The sequence below is a fragment of the Macaca fascicularis genome, chromosome 11 (genome assembly GCF_037993035.2).
Source record: "Macaca fascicularis isolate 582-1 chromosome 11, T2T-MFA8v1.1".
Lineage (NCBI taxonomy): Eukaryota > Metazoa > Chordata > Mammalia > Primates > Cercopithecidae > Macaca > Macaca fascicularis.
In genome coordinates this window covers 113,480,861-113,506,435 of record NC_088385.1, presented here as the reverse complement: position 1 = coordinate 113,506,435, position 25,575 = coordinate 113,480,861, and the positions used below count along the sequence as shown (strand labels likewise).

General features: G+C 47.8%; 1 protein-coding gene across 8 annotated transcripts in view; it reads right to left on the bottom strand.

Moving 5' to 3' along the window:
• Nucleotides 1–22,913, bottom strand: part of RFX4 (regulatory factor X4) — a 179,263-nt gene extending 156,350 nt beyond the window's left edge. For 7 of the 8 annotated variants that reach the window (XM_005572116.5, XM_065524745.2, XM_065524747.2 and 4 more), the window contains exon 1: nucleotides 22,554–22,913. In XM_005572116.5, coding sequence (XP_005572173.1) covers nucleotides 22,554–22,596 — 43 coding nt within the window. In that variant the 5' untranslated portion in view covers nucleotides 22,597–22,913. Of the gene's footprint in view, nucleotides 1–21,982; nucleotides 22,158–22,553 lie in introns of those variants that run through there. The other variant, XM_074007680.1, reaches the window with a different exon arrangement.
• Between the last annotated feature and the right edge of the window lie 2,662 nt (nucleotides 22,914–25,575).

The following is a 25,575-nucleotide window of genomic DNA, read 5'->3' as shown; positions in this document are numbered from 1 at the left end:
CTGGGTGTCTTCTAGTTAATCAATGTCCATGTGAACACGTGGCACTTGGGATAGACTCTGAGGGTTCAGACCATGGTGTGAACAGTGAAAGAACCATCACCTGTGTTGTTCTGGACAGTTGGAGTTCTCATGCATTCAAGGGTCTTGCATTCCAGACTATGTGGATGCAACACTCTGAGATATCCAAACCAGATACAGGCTTTGAATCTGCAGGGGCACTTTGACCTTTGTCTTCTTCCCTAGTGGAGCTCTTAGGAGTGGCATCTCCAATTCATGTCTCATAAGCCAGGTAGCTTCCTATGACTGGAAGGCCTCTCTTTAGGTCAGCTGAAGTCAACGTTATGTACTTTAAAATTATTTTTAACAATGGATTTCGGTCTTGCAGAGGTCAAGAATTACTTGGGCAGAATTACATGTATACTGAATTTTGAATGAAACACTGTGTTCTTCCACCTTATTGATTTGTAGGTGATGTGATTTTATAATAATAAAGTTCAGTATATATTGAGCTCTCACTATGGGTGAGGTACCATATAACTGCATTACATACATCATCATACTTAATACTTATTACAGTCCTAGAGGTGGGTGCTATTAATAGGCCCATTTTAGAGATAAGAAAACTAAGGCTCAGAGAGATTCAGTGACTCGTCCAAAGTCATCTGGCTAGTAAGAGGAAGACCAGCATTCAAACTCAGGTCATAATCACAATGCTCTCTCCAAATGTGAACTGAGCTTTCTCCTCCTATTTCCCATTTAGTCCTCAGAACAATGTGCCAATTCTGCAGCATTTTTCTCAGTCTGCTTTGTATTCGAACTTTTGCTAAAACTCTACTTATATAATGCGCTAAATTCATTTACATATTTTTTGTCAGCCTTTGTCACACACAGAAGCCTCTTCAGTTTAGAATTTAAACCTCTTAAGAATGGAGCCTGTTTTATTCTATTTCTTTTGACTCTCCACTAGTACTGTTATAAAGTTTTTCCTGTAGTCTGGCCTCAATAAGTGTTACATCAGTGACACATATGTCAAAGAATGCATAGCTTATAAGTAGATACATCCACATATCTATAGAATTTCCTAATCATTTTCTCTCTCTTTTTTTTTTAACCGCATAGGCATGGAAAAGTATAACACATCAAAGGCGATTTTCCAAATAAAGCAAAATTCAACACACATTTATTTTGTGCCTTCTAGATGCAAGAAGCTGTGCTAAAGAGAAGCTGTAGTGGCCAGGCGCAGTGGCTCATGCCTGTAATCCCAGCACTTTGGGAGGCTGAGACAGGCCGATAAAGACCAGCCTGGCCAATGTGACGAAACCCCGTCTCTACTACAAATACAAAAATTAGCTCGGTGTGGGTGGCATGCACCTGTAATCCCAGCTACTCAGGAGGATGAGGCAGGAGAATAGCTTGAACCTGGAAGGCAGAGATTGCTGTGAGCTGAGATTGCACCACTGCACTCCAGCCTGGGTGACAGAGTGAGACTCCATCTCAAAAAAAAAAAAAAAAAAAAGAGAGCAGTTGTAGTGATATAAACATGAACAAGACTGGCTTCTGCCCTCTAGTTACCAAGTAGAAAGTAAGGCATGTGCTACCCCCTGAGCTCATGAGTGCAGGACCCTGTCATTTTTGTCCATCATCTCACACCCAGTGGCTGGCCCTGTGCCTGGCTCCATAGATGTTGCACAATAAATACATGTTTTTTCTAAAAAATTAAGTTCCTATTGAGTGCCAGGTACTATAGAAGCCATTTTCACATATGTTGTCTAAATTGGACCCAGAACAACATTACATGTCATGTTTTCATATCTCTAATTATAGATATGGAAAGTTAGGCTTGAAGCAAAAGTTCTAAAGGAAGGCAGACTGTGATCAATGCTGCAATACTGGTACTGAGTTCTGGGGACTGCATGGGACATAGGAGAAAGAGAGTTCAGTTCCTACTGAGATAACTTCCTATTCCCAATTGCCTCATTCTTGATCTATAAAAATCATCTGACCTGTTAGTAAGGACCAAGCTTGTGCAAGTGCCCAAGAGGATTTGCCTACAGCTGTGAGCAGAGGCTCCTGGGCTGTGAAGCATCCCTTCCCCTGATTCATCTGGGATTATGGGCAGGAAGGAGGAGGCAGATAATGCCTATGGATTTTCACTTTCAGGGAGTTCAGCCCACATTCCTTAGAGGAAGATCTTTGTGCCTCTTCACTTTGGACTGAAGATTTGGAAACCCCAATGTGAAGTTATTCTCCTGGGTACATATAATGAGGTTGAGCAGAGCCATGTATAGTTATCAGGTTTTCTACAAGGCTTCATTCTCTTTACAGCAGCAAAGAATAACTCAGAAGTAGCCGCATCAGGGACATGGCACATCCAAGGCAGTTCAAGGTTCAGAGTGGTGCTTCACAAACTCATATTGACCTGGCAGAGAGGGCCTATTAAGAAGGTTATCAAGAGCCAAGTAATCCTTGAAGTTTATAGGACACATTGACAGGAATCTCTTAGATTATCCGTGCATCCATTTATTCATTTTCCAAATAATTATCAAGTATCTTCAGTGTTCAAATAGAAGAGATGAACAAAAACTATTCAACAGGACACACATACATTACATAGGATATCTCTTGTGGACTAGCGTCTCAAGACCTAAAAGTATCTGGGTTTTTGTTGTTGTTGTTGTTTATTCCCTTTTTAAAAAATCACTTATTTTTCCCACCCTTAACACGTAAATTCTAATGACCTTGTGTATCTTGTTCAGTACCTTGTCCCCAAGAGCCTAGTACAGTATTGGGCACATAGCTGTAGTGATGCTTGTGATAAAGAAAAGTAAAGGAAGAAAATAATGGAGAATGAGAGAGGAGGAGCGGGGATTCTCCACTAGAAAGGCCTCTGGGAAGAAACAGCCCGTGAGCAGACAGTGAGTTTAGTGAGGGAGCAAGGTTTTCCAAGATTCAGAAAGAGGGGACCACAAGGGTGAAGGTTACCCCCAACCCCAGGAAAGATCATGCTTGACTTGTTTGAGGAATGGCAAGAAGGCTCAGGGGGCTGATGCAGAGTGATCAAGGGGGAGGTGGTACAACATGAAAGAGAAGACAGAGATGGGCTTGGTAGAAAGCGGGGTTTGGAGCTCAAATCCGACTGGATTTCAAATCCCAGCCTGGCCACTTACTAGTTATGTAACATTGGGACGGTTCCTAAACCGTCCTGAATTCTTACCTACCTGATTTCTTCAAAGATTAACTGGAATTATAAAGGTAAAGCACTTAGTGTGTTTGGCTTTAAGAGCCATAGAAAAGTGAGGAAGGCATGGTCTCTATCCACCAGGAACTCACAGCTGAGTGACAGGGACAGATGCCCAATGGTGACGTCTGGCATTTATTGAGTGACCGCCAGTGCTGGTCGCTCCGCTCCACATGCTTCATCTCTGTTGCTCACAGCAACTGAAATGGAGACTTGACTAACTTTGATTTGCAAGAATGAAACTCAGACCCAGAGAAGCTAGTTGGTGGCTGAGCTAGGTCAGGTCTGTCTGACTCCAAGGCTGGGGTGTGCTCACTGCCCACACCGCCCACACTGCTTCTACAAGCAGGTACCAGGAATGTTTGGTATTATAATAAGATGCTGTGGGGCATAGAGAGGAGAGCTTCCATGGAGAGGAAAGCCTGGCTGCTTCACAGAGGGGGTGGCATTTCAGCTGGTCCTTAAAGGATTCAGCACCTGCCAGACCAAGGAGGGAAGCAGGGCATTTCAGGCAGGAGGGCTGCCTTCAGGACAAAGGCACAAAGCTGTGAAAGGCCTGGTGGTTCTGGGAAAGGTGAAGAGTTCGCCGACCTGTGACTCCCAGTGCTGGGAGACAGGTGGAAGAGTCCGTTAGGAGCAGATTGCAAAGGCCTTGCCCGCCGGGCCCACCAGGCCACGAAGCCTGCAGGCAGCTGGGAGCCAGCCGTGGTGTTCAAGCAGTGGGGAAGTGAACACGCTGAGTTTTGTTCCTGAGGCACTGGATGAGAACACGGAGGTCCTGACTTATGCAATACCTGTAGAAAACGCCTCCTGACTTAGAAAGTGTCACCGGGATTTAATAGAGGCTGTTATTCACACTGTATCAACAGTCTCTCAGGGCACTGTGCTGGGGCCTATTTTAGGAACTTGCAGCTCCAGAAACGCTACAAAAGAGTTGACACGCCACACTCACAGCTACCAAGGGCAGGCCTGGCCCCGGTTCCCCCTGGGGGTGCCAGGCCCACCCCAGTCTCCTCTCCCTGGGCCCTGGTCATTACCAGTTGAACGGCGCCGTCGAGGCCTGGTCCTGTCGCCTCCCGCACCAGGGTGGGCTCTCCTTTTGATCATTCTCTCTCAGCCCCTTTCTGTCTCTCTCCTGGCTCCCTGCCGGTGGCAGTGGCGACACACAGAAGCTTGGAGAAGCCCAGGAAGCCAGCAGCTGTGGCCTCTCCAGGGGGTGGCTCAGGTCAGTGGGTTGCCATGGCAACGCCACAGGCCCTGCCCCAGGGGCTGCTGGGTTCCAGGAAGGGGCCCTGCCCCGCCTCTGCTTTCACTCCTTCCCTCATTTACCAAGTATTGATTTAGCACCTACTGTTTGCCAGGTTCTGAGCAGCTAGTGATGAACATGGCAGACAAGGTCCCTGCTCTCAGAGAGCTTATATTCTGTGGTGGAGACAGAGACAAATTAGCAAGAAGACAGCAGAAAGTGAGTGTTATGAAGAAAATAAAGCCATAGAATGGGAGATCAAGAGAGGTGGGGGTGCTTTTTGGGCAGTGGGGACACTGAAGGCCTCTCTGATGAGGTGATGTTGGAGTGCAAGGGTCTGGGTGGCCTTGGGTGTGTGAGGAGAAGCCAGGAGGCCAGCATGGCGAAGCGAGAGGTGGGGAGAGCAGCAGGAAATGAGGTAGAAAGTTGGGAAGAATCCAAAGTATGTAGGGACTTGCAGACCCTCCTAGGAACTTCACATTTATTCCAAGTGTGCTGAGAAGCTATCGGAGGACTTTAAATAGGTGACGCGGACTGCACTGGCTCAGAAAGGGTAGCCCACATTCATTCATCCCTGTCTTCATTTGGCAACTATTTATGGGGTACCATGCACCAGGGGCTGACTACACAGGAGGGACACAGCCTCAATGGACAGTTCAGTCTTTTTGGAAGATTAGAGTTTAGTGTGGACAACTATAAATAATCACACAGCGATGCAATTGCCAAGAGTGCCACACGAGAGAAAAAAAGGGGGATTCGGTCTAATCTGGGGGTAGTTAGGAAGCTTCTTGGAGGAAGCAGCATTAAATTGGCAGCTAAAGAATGCGAAGGCACGAACCAGGTGGAGGGGGAAGAAGCATCTTCCTGGCAGAAGGAACAGCATGTGCGAAGTTCTTGAAGCAGGCAGAAGAAAGATGCATTCAAGAAACTGACAAGCAGCCTGAGCATGACTACACACATTGATTCAGGTATCAATACGTGTTTCCTGAGATCATGCTACTTGATAAGCACTTTACGATATGCTATAGGGGATGCACATACATAAGCCTTGCTTCTGTACTCAGTGCTGGGTTAGGAGTCTGGACTGTATTCAGTAGGTCGTGGGGAACTTCATAAAGTTTTTTAGTAGAGTGGGGCATAAGTAAAGCAGTTCTGTGGGCAACTTCATCTGGTGCTGCTAAACATGTTTTAGAGGGGAGAGAATAGAAAAGGAGGCCACGGAGTAAGGGTGACCATATCCCTTATCATCCAAACCTGAACACTTTTGAGATTGAAAAGCACTATCATTAATAATTTTGCCAGGATCACATGCATAAACCAGGATCGAGCCAAGCGAACCAAGACTTACTTGTCCCCCTCTGTAGGAGGCCACTAGAAACTCATTATGTCTTAAAGACCTGAACTGGATGGATGAAGTAATTTGTTTTAAAAAAAGAATGCTGTGGAGAAAATATAGGAATTCTTTCCAGTTGACTGTGTTCACTCCCCAGACAATCCATGTGATCACTGGCTCTGTGTCTCTTCCTCATCAGCTGGAGTCTCAATCACAACAGGACACAGGTGAGCCTGAGATGACGCTAATATCATTCTCCTGGAATATGGCCTCCCAACACAAGCACCATAACCTTCATCATCATCATTGTCATTGTCATCATCATCACAGTGATGACTTGCCCAAGATCACGCAGTCGTTAAGCTGCTGAGCAGGGATTTGAATCTGACTTGATCCTAACCACTCACCTGTGCTATAATACTGGTAATTATTATATGCACATTAAAGTCTCACTGTGAATTCTAAGCTGTGTCTAACATAACACCAGACATACAATAGGTGCTCACTAATGTGGCTACCCTTTCCCTCTTTAGGGAAACTCAGTATGTAAAACTCTAAAGCAGGCAAGGAAATTAACTAAGGGGTCATTATCTGCAATGTACAAGAAAAAAGAAAAGAACGAGGGAACTCCCAATGATACACCAATGCCGTTTGTTCAGAGATCATGAACTCACCAAGAGTCTTCAGACACTAGAGAAAATTCAACCTAAGGTGTTCAGTGCCATCTCCTGTCGAAGATAAATTCAGTGTAAAAGCAGATCTCGGCTCTGAAAATATCCCTGGGAACACTAGCATTCATGTACATTATTGCATAACCAGGTTGTAAAAATTTCATTTTCCCTCAACTTCTGCAGAAGGGTGTACCTACTACTACTTAATGTTAGCAGACTTTTTTCTTTGTTTCTATTTCTACTATAACAATATTATTAAAATATAAAATTAGGAAAAGAATCATTGAGGCCAAGGTTACTTGCTCTGCATGGCATCTGATATTATCCCATCCTTGACATCATTGCCTTTTCCAGTTTTGGGTTTTTATTTTATTTTTACCTCTCCTGCTCTGTTTGGGGATGTGGATTCTCCCAAAACCTCAGGAGCCAGGCACCCCTGGCTACAGAAGCTGAATAGATTTTAACCCAGCCTGAACTTTTGAGGTAAGCCACCAAAACATCCTTCTCGTAGGCAAAATGCCTTTATCTTTCCTGTAAGTTTATTGCAGAAATTACATTTTAAAATGTTGAAAAGAGAAACATATTTTCCCACAATCCCACCACTCTAACCTGGTAACTACCTTTCTTTTCTTTTTTTGTGTGTATTGGTCGCAAGTCTCGTATCTATAAGCGCACGTAAGAGAACTGTAACTCCAGCAAACATAGCATTTCTATTCGTTTTTCTCTTAATGTTCTACTATTATGTAGATTTTTCCTAGGGCACTACAGTCTTCATAGTCATCATTGTTTGAAAGATGACCAATGTTCCATTGAGCAAGTGTTTCTATTTTCCATAATGTTTCAATAAACGACTTGGTGCATATCATTTTTTCTTTGTTTTGATCATTTCCTGAGAGTCACTTAGAAGAAGGAAAAGTTACCAGGTGGGATTAGTGACTAATTACCAATGAATTGTCTGAATTTCAGGCTTAATACTTACTAGTTCAATGAATCAAGGCAAATTAACTTCTCCAAACCTCGGTGTCTCCTTAGGCGTAATATGGATAATAATAATCTGCCTACCTCATCTTAATAGTGTGAGATTTAAGTGAACAAATGCACAGAAAGCACATAGAATACTATGCTTATTCTGGACCAGAGCAAGTTCTAGCCACACGGAACAACCATAATCCCAAGAGTTTGCTTCTGACAGAGGCACATTTTTTCCTCTTTTTCTTTATTATTTTTTTGCACCCCAGTCCTGACCACCTTTTTTAGAGATGGGATCTTGCTCTGTTGCCTTGGCTGGAATGCAGTGGCACCATCATAGCTCACTGCAGCCTCAAATTCCAGGGTTCAGGTGATCCTCCTGCCTCAGCCTTCCAAAGCACTGGGATTATAGGCTTCAGCCAGCACACCTGGCTTTGTTATTATTGTTTTTAATGTCAGTGTAACAGTTAAGACCATGGACTGACGAGCCAAACTGCTAGATTCAATTCTGACTTCTTTGCTCTGTGACCTTAAGGCAAGTGACTCAACCTCCTTGAGCCTTGGGTTCTTCATCTGCAAAGTGGAGTAATATCAGTAACAGCTCACAGAGTTTATATAAGAATTGAGTGAATAAGGCACATCAGGTGCCTACATGATAAGCATTATATGTCTTAGCTAATGTATCGTGCCCACCTCTAAGGCATCCCACCTTAGTCTGTACCTGAAATCACCTTTCCTGTTTGATTCTTGGATCTCCCAATACAATTAAAAGAACTTGGCCTTGGAAGCCAGAAAGACACTAATTCTAATCCTCCCCTTAAACAATTGACTAAGTAAGCTCTGCAACCCTAGGCAAATTACTTAACCTTGTGGGCCTCAATTTCCTTCCTATTAAATAAAAAAACTATCCCATGAGGTTATTATGAGGATTAGAAGAAATAATATAAGCTCCTTAAGTGCTGATTGTATTTTATTCACTCACTATTTGCTGTATTTAGGACAGTGCTTGGCCCAGAATAGCAGATCAATAGAAGTGGAGGAAAGGACAGAAAGGAGGGAGGGAAAGAAATGAATGAATGAAGCACTAACACCATGCCTAGCACATAGTAGGGGATCCAAAGAGTGTTAGTTAATCTGTAATTTATCAGGCACAAACAAGTTTGCAGGGGCCCTTGGGGCCAGGCTTCCTAGAAAGTAAGGAAAGAGATGCGGAATCCTTTGCAATATTAAAAACGGTTTGATATATATATTAAATAAACATTTATTAAGCACTAACTATGTGCAAGCCACTCTAGCAGATGCTATGCACTGTGCTAAACACAGAAAACAATGACACAGGCGAAACTCTTGAAAAACAAAGGAAGAAGCTTCAAATAACCACATAAAATCAGAATGAAAAATACACTTCTTTTTAAGTTTTTAATTGGGATGTAGGTGGCCTGATTTAAACAAAGCAGGATCAGCTTTGGAGCAACAAACCTCAGTTGCCATACAGACCAATGCATGTGACTGAATCTTACTGGTTTTCCCAGGTGTACAATGGGAATGAATGATCATTCCAATTCACAGGTTTATGAGATATTGCCTCAAAAGACTGAACACAGTGGAAGAACAAATTCTATAAAATTTTGTTTTCTTTTCCTATGTATTAGTACAATTTCATGCTGCTGATAAAGACATACCCGAGACTGGGCAATTTACAAAAGAAAGAGGTTTGATTGGACTCACGTCACAGTTCCATGTGGCTGGGAGGCCTCACAATAATGGTGGAAGGCAAGGAGGAGCAAATCACATCTTACGTGGATGGCAGCAGGCAAAGAGAGAGCTTGTGCAGAGAAACTCCCGTTTTTAAAACCATCAGATTTCATGAGACCCATTGACTATCACAAGAACAGCATGGGAAAGACCTGCTCCCATGATTCAATCATCTCCCACCAGGTCCTTCCCACAACACCTGAGAATTATGGGAGCTACAAGATGAGATTTGGGTGGGCACACAGAGCCAAACCATATCATCCTATGTGGTCTTTGTGTGTGGGGGTTGGGGGAAAAGGTCTTGGAAGCCACTAGAGGACCCCAAGGTTCTCCTTGCAAGTGGTGCTCAAAGCAGCTGTTGTTTATTGAGCTTTTATGATGTGCCAAGACCTGTGCTGGTCCCTTTACATATTATTTTATTTAATCCTCACAATACTCCATGAGGTGGGTATTTGAATAGTGCCATTTTACTGAAAAGCAAACTGAGGCTCAGAGAGGTTACCTAAGTTGCTGAGTTCATACATCCAGCCCATGGCAAAACCAATTCTCAGGAAGCCTGTTGGATTCCAGAGCCCGCACTGTTAATGATTCTATCCATGATTATAGACTACAACATGCTATACAATGGAAGGTGCTGTTCTTTTAACAGCAAGGTTTTTATGTTGAACCTATTCTAAGTGAAATCATGTCTGTAAGTAAATAGACATGGAGCCCTTGATGATGTGTGTAAGATGTCAAATTTCCCAAAGTAACTGGCAGGTGGGAAGATACCGGCCTAGTGGTGGTGCCAGGTTGAACTTAGAAGCTCTGAGAATGATTTGAGATGAAAGGCACACATTGCATGGAGGCACCCACTCGGGGAGGATTGCCCGTGGGCATCCTCAGCAGCCTGCTGCTAGAGTCACATCTCAATGCCAGTGGCTCCCAGTCGCCATTGACACCCATGATGGTGCACTCCAAAGAACGGCAGCTGTCTCCCACCAGGATGAGGGAATGACTGAACCTCCTGAACTTTATGCAGTAGAGGAGGTGAATGAGAATGTACAGCTCTCAGGTCTTCCTTCTAGCGCTGGAGCTGAGGAAGCAAGGAAGCAGCCTGGCTTTGGAATCACAGTAATCCGTGTTCAAATCCTGGTTTGACACTAGGGGTTTGGCCTGGACATATCGTTACCTAGGCTGTCTGAATCTCAGTTTCCCCATCTGTGAACTGGGGATAATAACACCATAGAATCAATATGCAAGTTAAATAAAGTAACATGCATAAGTATTCACACAGTGCCTGGAAAAAATTACAAGTTTGATTAATCTGCTACTCAATTTCCAAAAGGGACTCACTTGTATAAAAAAGAAACTAATAATTTTGAAAAAACTCACCAAATCAGCCTGCTGTCAATTACAGAAATGATTCTGATGAAGCCTCTTCCTTGCCTCCCATCCTCCCTTCGGGTCCTCCTCCCTTTCTTTGTCCCTTCCTTCTCAAAATGCTCAGTTTATCATCAGCTATCGATATACAATTTCATTTCTTTTTAAAAAATCCCTCTCAATGCCAAGAAAAACTTTTAGCAGAACACGGGATCCGTGGGGCATCCTTGTGTAGGTCCCCGGTGGACTGCTCAGCTCGGCAGGCTTTCCAAGCAGCGCTCAAGGCTCAGCCCGCCTCGGTGCGAGGCTGCCCAGTACATGTGGGGCGAGGTCTGGACGGACCGCACTCCCACTCCCAGCGCCTCCGCAGCTGTGCCTTGTGAGGTAGCCGAGGCGAGAATGCCCCGCAGCCTGGGCACCCAGAGGAAACCCCAGCGTAGCAGAGAAATAATTTATTCTTGTCATCACACCAAAGTTTTCAAACTTTAAAACGCAGCCTTGATTAGAAGAAAAGCTCTGTTTTTTCTAAAAGCCTGGCATTTCTGAAAAGGTCCCCTACCCAAACCACAGAAACCTAAAAAACTCTGCCCACTGAGTTGAAAATAAAAGTTCACGGAGACCAAAGCCTTTCTCACAACAACGGCTCGACGCTTTAGAAATCTTCTCTCGAATGCTTATACGTTTTAATGTTTTAACTGAGGGCCTCAAGCCCTCTGGAATCTTTCTTCCTTGTAAACTCCCAGAACTTTCTAAGCCAGACTTATTTTCTGTGATGTCCAATAACGCTTGGTGGAGAAATTATTTTGCTTTTGAAAAAGGAGTCACTGAGTAAAAGAAATAAAAGTAAAAGAAATTTTAGCCCGGTTAGTAGCCATTTAAGGATGAAACAAAATTTGTTGATTTGCTTTTTGGGGAGGCAAATAACTTTATAAAGACACCCCACTTCTCCCCTCACCCTAGACTTATTATCAGCAGTGGAAGTGAACACCAGGAAGAAAACTTGGCAAAATGTTGAGAATAATCCATCAGTTCCACCATGGGTTTGAGTTTATGCCATGGACCCCATTCTAGAACTTTATAAAATCCTAATAACTTCAATAGAAACTTGACTTATTCATGAGCATTTAGATTCAGTATACAAATTATAAATATGTTCCATGTATGGACACCCCAAACTCGGACTAATCACATTCAGAAAAAGATAACACAGAACTCAAAAAAGTCTCTCATGCTCACTTTTAAAAATTATAAATTCTGGCCGGGCGCGGTGGCTCAAGCCTGTAATCCCAGCACTTTGGGAGGCCGAGGCGGGCGGATCACGAGGTCAGGAGATCGAGACCATCCTGGCTGACACGGTGAAACCCCGTCTCTACTAAAAAAATACAAAAAACTAGCCGGGCGAGGTGGCGGGCGCCTGTAGTCCCAGCTACTGGGGAGGCTGAGGCGGGAGAATGGCGTAAACCCGGGAGGCGGAGCCTGCAGTGAGCTGAGATCCGGCCACTGCACTCCAGCCTGGGCGGCAGAGCGAGACTCCGTCTCAAAAAAAAAAAAATAAAAAAATAAAATAAAAAATAAAAAATAAAAACAATAAATAAAAATTATAAATTCTATAATCACAACATTCCAAGAAACACTTCTTTCTTCAAAAGTGTAATGTAACTTGCGATGATTTGATGGCCAAGATTCAAAACAAAGGCACTGACGTCACTTTATTCACAAAATGCATTTGTGTCTCAAAAATTAGATGCTGGCATGGAGGTGTAATTGTCAATCACTAATCACTCATTAGATTATCCAAATGTCCATTCAAAATTTAGTTCAAAGACTAGTTTGCTTGCATTGACTGATACTGTATTTTCTCCAACATGATGGATTCAGGACATCAGTGCTTATGAAGTGGTAAATTTCCATTAGGATTAAATAAATATCTGCTACATTCAGCAGTCTCACTTAGGTTGTGTCTAACCACCGGTCTTTAGCACAATTACTGGGTAGCCGGAAAACACACAGGACACAAAGTGCTAACTAACCTTCACCGGGTGGCAGCCTTTTCGAAGGCTTTCTCATTGTTCTTTTAAATGAAAACAAAGCAACTGCAAAAACACAAATCAAACGTGTCCATGTTCACCTCTCTACTGATAATTATTGATTGCTCGGAGGCAGAATGATGTTTTTATATTTTATGGAAGAATAACCAACCAGAAAAGTGGAAACTGTACACATCTTTTCAAGTATTCCTGCCTTGAGGGTGGGATATGACACACATAAACCCCGTAATCTCCCGGCACAGGTCAATCCAGCCCTAGTTGCCTCAGTTTGGACTCAATTCAACTGAAAATAATACGGCTGCATTTCATTCTTTTCTGCTTTTTATGATCTCTTTCCCTCTGGTAAACATTTCAAGAACTCAAAAACTGCAATGTTAGTAAACATCAAATTATAAAGACAAAAACAGAACAAATGGATGTTTTATCCTTACATTAAAAATATATATATAAATGCAAGAAAGGCAAAAGAACCAAACTCTCTAAGCATCCTGCTAAAACGAGTTCCCGAGTATGGCTCACTTGAAACTGAGTTTTATACTTCCTGAAAACCAAGTGTGAAAATGGTTTAATCCTTAAAACAGTGATGCCTGCAAACATAAGAGGGTTGGGTGGTTGAGGGGGCTGGGGTCGGGGGAAGGCAAGAGGAAGAGGTATGAAAAATGTGGGCCATCACATTCCAGAACTGGAAGGGCATCAGGAGTTGTGGAGGGGCCTCTATCAGGGTTGTGCAACATATGTCACCTCTGAGTACACCATAGATCTCTCTTCCAGGATTTAAATTCAAGCCCACAGGTGTTGCCTCGACAAAGACACATTTTCCACTTCCTTTAACAGACTGGAAAACACAAGGATGAAATAATGGCAAACAGGGGCACACAAAATGCCTTCTTCGTGGGGAAGGTGGAAAAATAAAAATAAAATTAGTCTTTTGGTCTAAACCCTTCAGAAAAAAAAGACTTATCGAAACATTAAAACTGGGGTTGTATCTACACAGTACAAGCACATCTAGGTATTCTAAAACAGTCTACATTTTTTTTTTTTTTTTTTTTTTTTTTTTTTTTTTGGTATTCTTATCCCCTTTCCCAACTAGGCACCTAGAATAAAGTGTAGGAAGCCCAGATAATTATTGTTAATAATAATAATAATATCTGCCATTTACTGAGCAACTTTTAGGATTCAGGCATTAAATCAAATACTTAACATGTACAATCTTACTGAATTTTCATAACCATCCTAGAAGGTAGTGAGTAGACATTTTCACAAAGAAGGAAACTGAGGCTTAGAGAAGTAAGATAATTTGCTCTGGATCACACAGCAAGAATGTAACTGATACAGGTTTTGAACCTTGTCTGATGGCAAAGCTCATGTTCTTTTCACTAAGTCACACTATATACCCCTGAAGCCATATTTTAACACATATCTGTGAATGACTTCTAGATGCAATATATTAAGTTACCTAAAGGCTCCATATATTATCATATTACTTAATTGTTTTTGCCTCATTCTATTATTCTTCCTGTTGCATGAATGAAGCCTTGACTTTCTCAGAGACAAAGCAAATATTAGCCAAAGTCTGAGTGAATCCAAAAAAAGATGAAAGTACATTTCATATGTGTAGTAAAGGTATGAATGATTTACTTACGTCCCTATTTTTGTCAACAACAATTATAAATTTTGCCCTTACAGTTCAAAAGATTATTTTAGCTGGATGTGGTGGCTCACGCCTGTAATCCCAGCACTTTGGGAAGCTGAGGAAGGTGGATCACGAGGTCAGGAGTTCGAGACCAGCCTGGCCAACACAGTGAAACCCCGTCTCTACTAAAAATACAAAAAATCAGCCAGCGCGGTGGCGGGCACCTGTAATCTCAACTACTCAGGGGGCTGAGGCAGGAGAATTGCTTGAACCTGGGAGGCAGAGGTTGCAGTGAGCCGAGATTGAGCCATTGCACTCCAGCCCGGGTGACAGTGCAAGACTCTGTTACAAAAAAAACCAAAAAGACTTTTAACATTTTTATATAGGGAGAAAATAGCAAGTCTTTTGCTAAAATGCTATGTGTGTTATTGGGCATTCCTCCCACTGCCACCCTCTCCCTAATGAAAAAAAAAAAAAGGAAGAGATAGTCAATACAGCTTCATGACTAAGAGTGTAGACCTAAGAGCCAGCCAGGCTGGGCTGTGGGCCCTCCACTCGAATCCTGGTTCTGCCACTTATTCATCTCTTGGATAGGCTTTCTTTTTTTTCTTTTTCTTTTTTCTTTTCTTTTTTTTTTTTTCTTTTCCTTCCTTCCTTTCTTTTTTGTTTTTTTCTTTGACACAGAGTCTCACTCTCACCTAGGCTGAAGTGCGGTGGTGTGATCAGAGCTCACTACAGCCTTAAACTCCTGGGCTCAAGTGATCCTCCCATCTCAGCCTCCTGAGTAGCTGGGACTATAGGCATGCACCACCATGCCCGTCTAATTTTTGAAATTTCTTGTAGAGATAGAGTGTCGCTATGTTGCCCAGCCTGGTCTCCAACTCTCGCCCTCAAGTGATCCTCCTGCCTCACCTCCCAAAGTGCAGGGATGATAGGCATAAGCCACAGCGCCTGGCCATTGGATATCCTTTCTCTGTCACAGTGTTTTTAAAACATTTGCTTTTTAAAATACAAATGGAAAGCTAGGTCTCCTACTTGCATCCTGCCTCAGGAAAGTTAGGAGCACACAATAAGAGTGATCAAGCTTCCCAAGCAATCGAGGTATAGCTTGCCAGCCCAGCTTCCTGGGGCTCAGAAACTTATTTAACATGTCCCTTTCTAGTTTCAATTTTTCCTTTAACTTGTTGGTTTTTCTATTTAAACTGTAAATAATAACAGTTTCTTCTTAATAATAACAGTTTCTTCTTAATGGGATTGTTGTGAGCATTACACAGATAATGTACTTAAAATGCTTAGCAAAGTGAAGACGTAGTAAGTATCGAACGTATGTTAACTATTACCACTTTCATATTTCATGTTCACTACAGCTCTATCAGCTGGTTTTATCAATCCCATAAGAAAATTGAAGCTCAGCAATGTTAAGCTTCCAGACCAAATGCTCGCAGCTTTATGTGGCAGAGCCACCCTCTGAAGGCAGCAACCCCATCACCATGCTCTGTCTTTATTTCTCCAGATAGGTTTTTCTTCCCCCCTTCATATTGCTAATCACTTACTGAAATTATCTATTTTTGTGTTTACTTATTTGTGGGTCTGGGACTTATGCTCTAGAGAAGCAAAGATGACATTTTTGTTAAGCCCAGTATCTAGCAGAATGCTGGGCACATAGGAGACACATAGTCTTCTTGGATGAATGAATGAACACATGAATGAAGAAAGCCAAGATTTGTCTGTGACCCAAATCTCTACTCAACTGCTGTGATACACTGCCTCCCATTGCTGCCACCATTTAAAATCCTCCTCAAAGGCAGAGTCACAGGATTCCTTCAGAGGGGTTTTTTTCTGGAGCCCAGGGAAGACAACATTCTGATTCTCCACTCTCATCCACCTGTTTCCCTTCTCACCAAGTGGGATTCAAATCCACCTAAAGCCATTGTCATAACTAAACACTGATATATCATGACAGCAGTGTCTAGGTGATATGGCCTGGGTGGGGAGAAGGCATGAGTGTTCCCTAGTCTGCTCTCCAATCTAGCTCTGCCATGTACCAGTTGTGACCTCAGGCAGGTTTCAGACCCTCCTTCAGCCTAAAAAGAGACTATGCAGAGTTGTGATAGGGCTTCATTGGCTAATGTGTGAAAAAGTGCCTGTTACAGAGCTGATACATGGTAGGTACTCAGCAAGAGAGAGCATCCTTTCCTCTAGGCTCCAAAATGACTCAACTTTTATGTTCCTTGTAGTGCTCACCACTCGCAGTGTGTCCATACCTTCTCTTATTAAATGCATTCTGAAGTCCTTGACAGTAGGGACTGCGACCTTGTTCAACTTCAGGGTCTGCCACCCAGCAGGTAGTCAGGAAGTGAGACTGAATAAAACCCAAAGTAGCCTCTTTGTTTTCTTCTTTTTATAAAATTTCACTTTTACCTGATACCTCCAAATAAACTCTTCAAGTTCATTCTCTCTCCCCTAAACCTTAATAAAATTGCAAATATCTAAAATAGAGCGGAAGAGGTAAAAACAACATTGGGGGTTTCTCCCACCGTCTCCCTCCTGCAGAGCCTTAGGGTCATCAGAGGAGCAGCTGAAGAGTTTCCCAAGTGACCTGCAGAACATATAGGGTGGGCTCTCAGGGACCTGTGGAGTGGAAACCCGAGTGTCTGGCATCCCAGCTTGTGATGTCATCATTTTATATCTTCTCAGCCTTTTTGCAAAAGACGCTGAGGCAAACAGACCAACTTGGCTTAAAAATCAGTCTTAAAATGTTGGAAATGAAAGAAAAACCCTATGCTTCACAGTAATGCCATGCTCATGGAGTGCCTGGGAGGCTCAATGTCAGTAAAACTACTCTATAAACAAAGCACCCAGAAGATTTCACATAGATGTGAGAAGACAAACACGACATAGGCATATCATTGAGAGGTAGAATTTCATTAGGTTGATGCAAAAGTAATTGCGGGTTTTACCACTGTGGCACATTTTGCCACAATGGCAAAACCTGCAATTACTTTTGCACCAACCCAACAGACCATATCAACTTTTACATCCAATCCATTTTTTTGCAAATGAGGCAATGGAATCTCAGGGAAAGAAGAAGGGCTCCTTTGCCCAGATTGTCATCAGGAGGGGTGCCTCGGCGTGAGACGAGACGTCTTCCCAAAACCTTGAGCAGTGGAGGGTAGAGTGATTTTCCTTTGATGGCTGCATTTTAGCACATTGACCAATGTGCATTCCTGTCTAACATATGTGAGGGTCTGTGATGCTGGCTTCATCATCTAGAAGCATTTCAGTGTTCCCTAAATTGGCACTGGATACAGCCCCATAAAGTCTAGTGTCTTTTAGTAAATCCTTTGGGGATGGAGGGAGTTGGCCAAACAATTAAGAAATGCACTGCAGGTGGGCAATGAGAAAGGACATCTGGGCCTTTTAAAAGAGTTGTTCATGGTTCTTGACTCTTAAAATCCTAAATGACTTGCAAAAAATAGTGTATTATTAGTTCGAGGAGAAATTAACTAATTGTGCAGTGGGTCATAGTTCAGATAGTGGTAACCAGCCCATATATTGCTTCCTGGATTCTACAGTAAAGTCAAAGGAATAGAGGGAAATGTCTACGTTGTCAGAGAATCCCAGCCTGTGAGCTGTCTAACCCTTCATTTTACAGGCAATTAAAAATAATCTTGGAAAGGCTAGAAGATTAACCTAAAGTCACATTACAAGTGGCTGAGTTGGAATCACGACCTAGCGCCTTTCTTACTGTAAAAAGTGGGGGTGGGGGTGGGGGGTGGGAATCAGAATCTCCTCTTTACCCATTCCCACTCCCCAGATTTCTGGCCAGACACTCCCTTCTCTTCTCGTTCTGTTCCCGCCTTATTCTAACCCATCACCCTTTCAGATCGGGTTTGAGATAGGGGGTGAGAAACTCACCCTGGGCGACCCACGGGTCGTGGGGAAGAAAAGCCAGAACCTTTCACGTTGGTGAGCCTGTGGCTCTTAGGGAGGCGGGCGCACTGCCCAGCTGGCGCCTAACCTCGGGACGGGTGAGGGGGGAGGCTGGAAGAGAATCCGGAGAGGAAGGGAGGGAGCAAGGGCTCCAAGGCGGGCTGAGAAAAGGTATAGCTGCTGGAGAGAAATTAGACCTCGGCGCCTCTGGGAAGCAGGATGGTCCAGCACTCACACAGCGGCGGGGAGGGCCCGTGCAAACTCCTCTCTCTTCCTCGCACTGGGCCCTTTGTTGTCAGCCTCTGCCTCTGGCTCCCGCTCCTGCCCTCCGGTCCCCCGGCCCCCCTGAAGTCACCCCAACTGCACTCATAATATTTTGCTTTGCGCCAGGTCTGTTTTCTACCACAAACTTCCAGCAGTCTCCATGGTGACGCGCTGGGGAGGAGGGCGGGCGCGGCTTTGGAAATCCCAGGCCCGAGGCACTGGGCGGCCCCTGCAAACTTTTCCGAGTCTCTGGGACCTGCAGGCCGGGTAGGAAAGCGCGCTGTCCCAGGCTGCCGCACGGAGTCGCGTGCTGAATCCGGGACTCCGAGGGCCCAGCCTGTGTGCAGCGTCTGCGCCATCAAGGGTTGCAGCCTCGGGGACCCGGAACCCTGGTACCGTGTGGCTCTCACTTGACCCCGCTGACAAATCCAGACGCCCGCGCTTAGCAGGTGGCAGAATTGGGGGCGCACATGCCCCGTTCGCCCGCGCGCATGCACACACACACGCACACACACACGCCCAGGGAGGGCGAGACTGCCTGGTTTGGGCACCGGAGCAAGGCTCGGACCTCCGGCTCCTTGCTTTCCCAAGCCCGCAGACAGTGGCTCCTTCCCCAGGGCTGTGCCTGGGCAAGAATGGAGGAGACTCGGGCTCTGTTCCCTCCAGGACGCACTTTGCCTTGTGGGCATGGCGCCAAGGCCACTGGACATCCCTACACCGGGCCCACAAAGGCATATAATTAATTTGGTGGTAGAATTTTAGACAGAATTTGTGCTGAGCTGGGGGCCTGTAGACTAGCGTGCCCTCCTACTGATGCGACCCGGGGAACTCAAATCCGGCTCCAGGAGTACTTTGGCCGCCTCAGCTCTGGGTTCTGGAGATGGAAGCGGAAAGTGGATGGAGGCAGAAGTTTCCAGCTCCAGCTTGGCAGTGGCCCTCTCTAACGCGCCATCCCGTTTTAAAAGAAATGATCCGTCTGTTGCGTAGGCGACCGAGCCGGCCCGGCCCACTTTGCACAAGTTCTCGGTGGTCTAAAATTCTACCCACTTTCCCCCATCGTTCTGGAATTTCCGGATAACTTGAGTAACTGAGCAACGATCTCCCGGGCAGAGAAGCCCAGATTGGACCCGGCGGACACAAACACACAGCTGCCGGTGGCCCGCGTGGGGAGGGCAGGCCACGCGGGGCTCAGCACCCACTTTTGCGCGGCGTGGGGCCGTAGCGTGGGCCGAGCAGAACGCGCGCCTGCGCTTACTGCAAACCGCGCACCGGCCAGAAGGTGCTTCGACTGCCCCTGCGCGCGCCTGTCGCCTTTGCCTCCTGCAGGAGCACCGCGGCGCACCGCAGCCTGGGGCTTTGCCTTGTCCGGCTCGGCCGCGAGAGAGCCTAGGGCCCAGGAGGCGCGCGCCGGCTGTCCAGCTTCCCCCGACGGGGCCATTGTCTTAGCTCCACACTTGTCGAGTATTTTGGGGAAACTCGAGGAATATATTACTGGCTCGGTGTGCGAAACAAAGGGGCGCGTTTCCGCAGGTCATGCTGAAGTGGCCCCAAAGCAGGCCACTAGAGCTCTGGCCCCTGCAAAACTGTTCTCCCGGGCCCGAGGCACTTCGCGGGGATTTTCCTTTTAAGAGCAAGGGACAGTGGCCCAGCTCGCCCGCCTCTCTTATCCTGGACGTTTCCTACTTCGCCCCAGCACTTGCTGTGAGTCGGTTGTTCCAGTCCTTTCGGAATGAAATAATAACAGCAATATCCTGGTTCTGATCGCGCGCGATCTTATACAAAAGGAGCAGAATTGAACTGCTCCGTGGAGCGCCCGTCTCTGCAAGCCAAGGAGAAAGGACCTTTACATAACAAGGGAAACTCAGAAGAAAAGCTAATTGGATTAAATTCTCTGGAAGGGAGGTGAGGGAAGGCTTCTGGACTGGACCGCGCCGAGCCGCACTTCCCTTGTCGTCGTCGGTTTTGCAAGTCCGAGTGAAATGTCACCTGGTGCGCCTCTTGTCATTTCTTCACACTGTCGTGTACCAAAACTTTTGATTTTGCGTTCAGGGTGGTGACCTAGGGATGTCTCGGGTATACAAAAGGGGGAGAGGTGGATGGGGAAAGGATTTCTGTTTCAGAACCTCTTTGGAGTGTTTGCAGTTGAGGTGAAGAGGACCCGGTGCTCCCACGACCACCAGTTGCATCCAGAACAGAAAACACCACGTATCCACAGCCCCACAGTCCTCCCCAGAAGTACCGAGGGGCCCTGGTCAGGTGGAGGAGGCAGCTAAAAACCCCAGCTGGGCCACTCTGCAGGTTTGCGACGTAGGCAGACCCTATGTCCCTGCGTGGGGCGCTCGAAAATACTTGGCCACAAACTCTGCAGACATGAGTTTAATTTTGTTAAGGATATGCATTTTTAGTGTTAGGGTTCTCAGGAGGTGGTGAAGGCGCAGAGCTTGAGATGAAAAAAATGGTGGAAAAGGCGCTTTTCCTTCTCTGGGCTCCCGCTTTACCGCCAGCAGAGACCTCAGCGGGGCCCGCTGTGTCCGGAGGCGCACGCGGGCAGGCGACTCTTCTCCTTGCCTTCGTTTGTCATCGGGTATAGGAAGGAGAACTTCGGGGCTTAGCCTTTCCCCACTCCCTGGGGGCTCACACCCACCCAGAGGAGAGCAATCAGGGAGGGCCTTGACTCTAGGAATCAGAGATCGACAACTACCCTAAAACACCGAATATCCCCCCTGGCAAGAGCAGCCCGGTGTCCGGGCCACCAGGGCTGCAGCGGAAACCTGGAGAGGGCTTAAATATTTCTGCAGGGACTGAGGAAAGACCTTCTGGAGCAATGCCCCATGATCCCAGCCTCCACCCCACTTCCATATCCAGCCTGCCTAGGGGTGGAGTTGGGGAGACATTCGTGCGGCATTTATTTGCTCAAGGAAGGGACGTGCATGCTTAGGGGACGGCCGGGGCTGGAAGGCACTTGTTGCTCCGCGCTGCAATGCCCAGCAGCGTATGCGTGCAGGCATTCTCTCAAACCTCGCCACGGCCCAGGCTGCGTCCACTGCCCTATTTCTGCTTCTCCCTGACCTCATCACCCCAAGAAACCCTGAGGCTGCAGCGGGGCCAAAATGAGAATAGCTTGGTTGCAAGAATGAGCCTGGGGGGGTGGGTGAACTGTAAGAGAACTTCCACCTGCATGGGACTTAGGAAGCGTAACAGATCTAGAAGTGTGACGGTTCTTCAAAGGTGCTAGGAGTGGGAGGTGGCGAAAACTACTGGAGGAAGAACCGAGATACCGGGCATTTTTGTTGTGAAAGATTCCTTGGCATCCCTTTTTCGTTGTTAAGGACCGCGGCGCCCCCAAAACCTGACGCCCAGCAACTCTTGAACTGCAGAGCAGTTTGCAGACCCCAACGCCGAGTTTAGCGAGCTATTCTGCGTCCTGCCCTCCCTCCAGCAAGGTCACAGCCCCCGAGTGGAGCCCGGCGTTGGGTGCCCCTTCCTGGCAGAAAAGCTAAAAGCCCGCCCCCACAGCCCAGGACTCCCACCTCCCGTTTCTGTGGATTCCCCAGGACCACCGGGTTCGCCGCCGCCACTCCCTCCAGCTGCGCGTCTCTACCAGCCGGAGCTTCGGTCCCCACCTCCCAGGCGCAGTGCGAAGCAGTCACCCTCCCCTGCCTCGGGGCGTTCCGCTCGGCTTCCCGGCCCTGGCCGCCAGAACCCGAGCGCACAGCTATTCCGAGGCCCCCATACCGGAGGAGGACCGGGCCCGGGAGGGGGCGGTCGGCTGGCAAAGTTTCTGCAAGTGGCACCTCGAGCTCGCCGCGAGCCAGCGCATCTTTACGTAACTTTGTGTCCAGGGCAAGCGAAAGCGCGCTCCTTCGCGCGCGCGCACGAACACACACACGTACACAATCACACGCTTATACACATACTTCCACTCATCCACTTACACACATCGCCTCCAATTGAAAACTTCTGCAAGCTCTCCGTTATTCCTTGGGGTTCCACTGTCAAGTTGACCCGTCTGAACTTTTCCCAACTTCTTTCTAAAGTTCCCCCTCTCCCTTCTCCTTCCCTCCCAATGTATCCCCCCAACCCCCCATCAGTAGCACTAACCTGTGGAATCCATGTCGGGTTCCTCCAGTAACCCACAATGCATGCTCTTCCCATGGACAGCACAGGCGCCCCCCAAAAGTCCTGATGTTTGGGGATCCCCTGTGCTAGAGATGCCCAGGGAGGAAGGGAGTGAGGGAGGGAGAAGGGGAGAGAGAGAGACGCAGAGTGTGAGGGGGCACAAGGATAAAGAAGGAAAGGAAAAGAAAAGAAAAAGAAGAGGAAAGAAAAGAGAAAGAAGAAAAGAGGAGAGAGAGGGTGAGAAGGGAGCGAGCTCGGTGAAGGGGGAGAGAGAAAAAGCGAGCGAGCGAGGGGACACTCAGTAATCCAGCCGGGCAAAGCCAAACCCGTCAAAATGTTTGCGGATGTTTCATGGGAAAAAGCATCATTTTATAGGAGCCCCGATGGGAGCAATGTCATTGATAGGCCAGCCGGCCTGATGAATGGCCGCTCGTCAGATGGGGCCGTGGCGAGGCGCACTGTGAAGCCCATTGTGGGCCTGTTTTGAATAAGAAAAGCCGCCTCCGAAAAGGGGGGCTCAGAGCGACGCAATCCCAGCCCTCCGACTTCCCCCTTCTATTATAGCATTAGCAACGTTTTTCTTATTTAAAGTTCCAGAGGCCTTCTCCAGCCTTCGCCCGGCACTCATTATAGGCGAAATCAAAATTGGCTTAGATGTGGCCCCCTCCCCCTCCCGGCCCTTCCCCGCCATCGGGCCCCGCGTAGCGCAGGCAGGCGGGGAGGGGAGCGGGGGGTGGGGAGCCGCGGGGAACTCCTGGAGCCTGGGGAGTCGCCTGCGCTACCACGAGTGGGGCCCCACTCCCTTCCTTCTCTTGTGCCCCCACCCCCCATTTTGGTCCTGGGTTAGATTTCTGGTGGTGGCCCTGGGAATGCGGGCGGGGATATGTCTTGACCCCTTACACGCGGATCCACAGACACGCGTGGGGGAGTGAGGCGAGCTTGAGGGGGAAAGGGCGGGGAAGGGGAACTGAAACCCTAAGATCCCATCCCCCAATCTGAGCGTGAGAAGGCCGCTAGGCGGGTAGGAGGTGAGTGGCTGGTTCGCCACCTCCAGAACTTTCTGTCTTCCTCTGGGCCTGGGTCCTTCATCCGGTTTCTCTCCTTCCATCTCGCTCTCTCCGCCTGTCTCCCGTTGTCTGTCTCTAGCTCTCTGTCCCTCTCGTCCTCTGTGCCTCTGTCTCTGTCCCTCTATTTCTCCTTCCTTGGCTGCAAGTGTCTCTGTCCAGACCCTGCCTCCACTTCTCTTTGTCTCCCCCTAGGACTCTGCCCTTCTCTGTCTCTATCCCCCTCGGTCTCTCTGTACCGTCCTCCCCCTCCCCCGCGCCTCTTCCCGTAACTCTGTCAGTCTGTCTGTCTCTGTTCCTCCGCCCTCCCCCTGCCCTCCCTACCCCACCGCCGTCCCCCAGTCGGCCTCGAAGTTTGTGAGAAGCCCCGGCGTCCAAGTGGGGACGCGGTTTTCCCAGGGACCCCCTCCTCGGCGGAGTTGAAAGTGCAGAAAGAGGGGGGCAAGGGCCGGGGGGGTGCTGGAAGTGGAAGTCGGGGGGAGCAAGCTGCGTCTCCTGCGGGCCCCGATAAAGTGGCCGTTCGCGGGCCGGCCGCGCTGTGATTAGAATATGAATGGGGCCCGGCGGGCGGAAGAGAAAGGCGGATTACCCCGGGTGCTTTGACCATGGACAGAGGCAGCGCCGGCCGGCCGCGGCGGGGGCGGGGAAGCGCGGAGTCCCTAACGTCGAGCGGGGGTGGGGGTCTCTAACCCCCGGCCCCTGGCTGCGCGCTGCTTCCAGCCATCCTTCGGAAAGACGTCCCCCGCCCCCCGGTCCGTCCCCCTCCCCACAATCAGAGCTGAGTGAGACAATGTACGGGGGCTGGGGGGCCCGAGGGGCCAGCACGTGCCGAGTTAAGGTCACGGTGCGGGAGGAAGGGGGCGGCGCGCGGTACCGGCTGGACAGAGCCCGGGATGGACTGACGGTAGCGCAGGGTTCGAATCCCAGCTCTGTAAATTCCTTCACACTCTGGGCCTCAGCTTCCTCGTCTGTGAAATGTAGCAAAGTTGCCCCCTCTCAAGGTTTGGAGGAAGATAACTGAGGCAGTGGTTATACAAGGAGCCAGGCATTTGCTGTTCCCTCTACTTGGCATTCTGCCGGCTCCTCCTTCCTCACAGGTGCCTAACCAGCCGACACCTTTGCGTCACCCTGGTCTCAGCTGAACGTCGCCTCCTCGGAGGGGCTGTGCTTGATCACTCTCTGCGAAGGTCCCTTCCTGCCCCGGCCGCTGCCCGGCTCATTACCCGGTTTATTTCTGGAGGACTTTGTTCACCACCTCATGCCCAGTGCCCAGAACGGCGCCAGGCACATTCTTTCCCGCTGCGATGCTGGTGATGGGAAAGAGGTCGATGGAAACCTTTGGCAGCCGAAGGCCATGGTGGTGGTCACCGCGCGTCCTCGTGGTATGCCTGACAGCAATGACCGCGGAATTCGAAGTCAGATCTGACTGTCCGCGTTCGCCTCTTGCAGCCTTAGCTTCTCTGCCACTGGAGTAGACTGAAGAGTAAAAGCCTCCTTCAGACGGCGGGAGGGTCTGACTGTGCGTAGATAGAGCCTGGCCGGGGGCTTTCCCGCGGCCAGGAGCGCGTCCCCAGGGTGGGCGGCTGCCACCGCCCGGAGTGTTTCGGACCTCGCGAGAGAGTCCTTGAGGGATGCCACGGGGGCACTGGTGGTCTCCAGGGCGGATGAGATTATTATTGTTGCTGTTATTATTATTTTAATTTTTGCACGCAGAGTGAACGTGGGTAGGGTGAGGTGAGCCAGGCTCACCGGCCAGGAGTGAGGCGGAAGAACCCGGAGCTGTGGGCGGCAGGAAGCCCGGACCCAGCCCAGCACAGCTCAGAGCCGGGCCAGGTGCGGCTGGTCCAGGCCCAGCGCTGCTTCACCTGGGAGGACGTGAGTGCTCGGCCATGACCGTGCTGCAGCGCCTGGGAGCTTAAAGAAATGAAAATAATAATCGC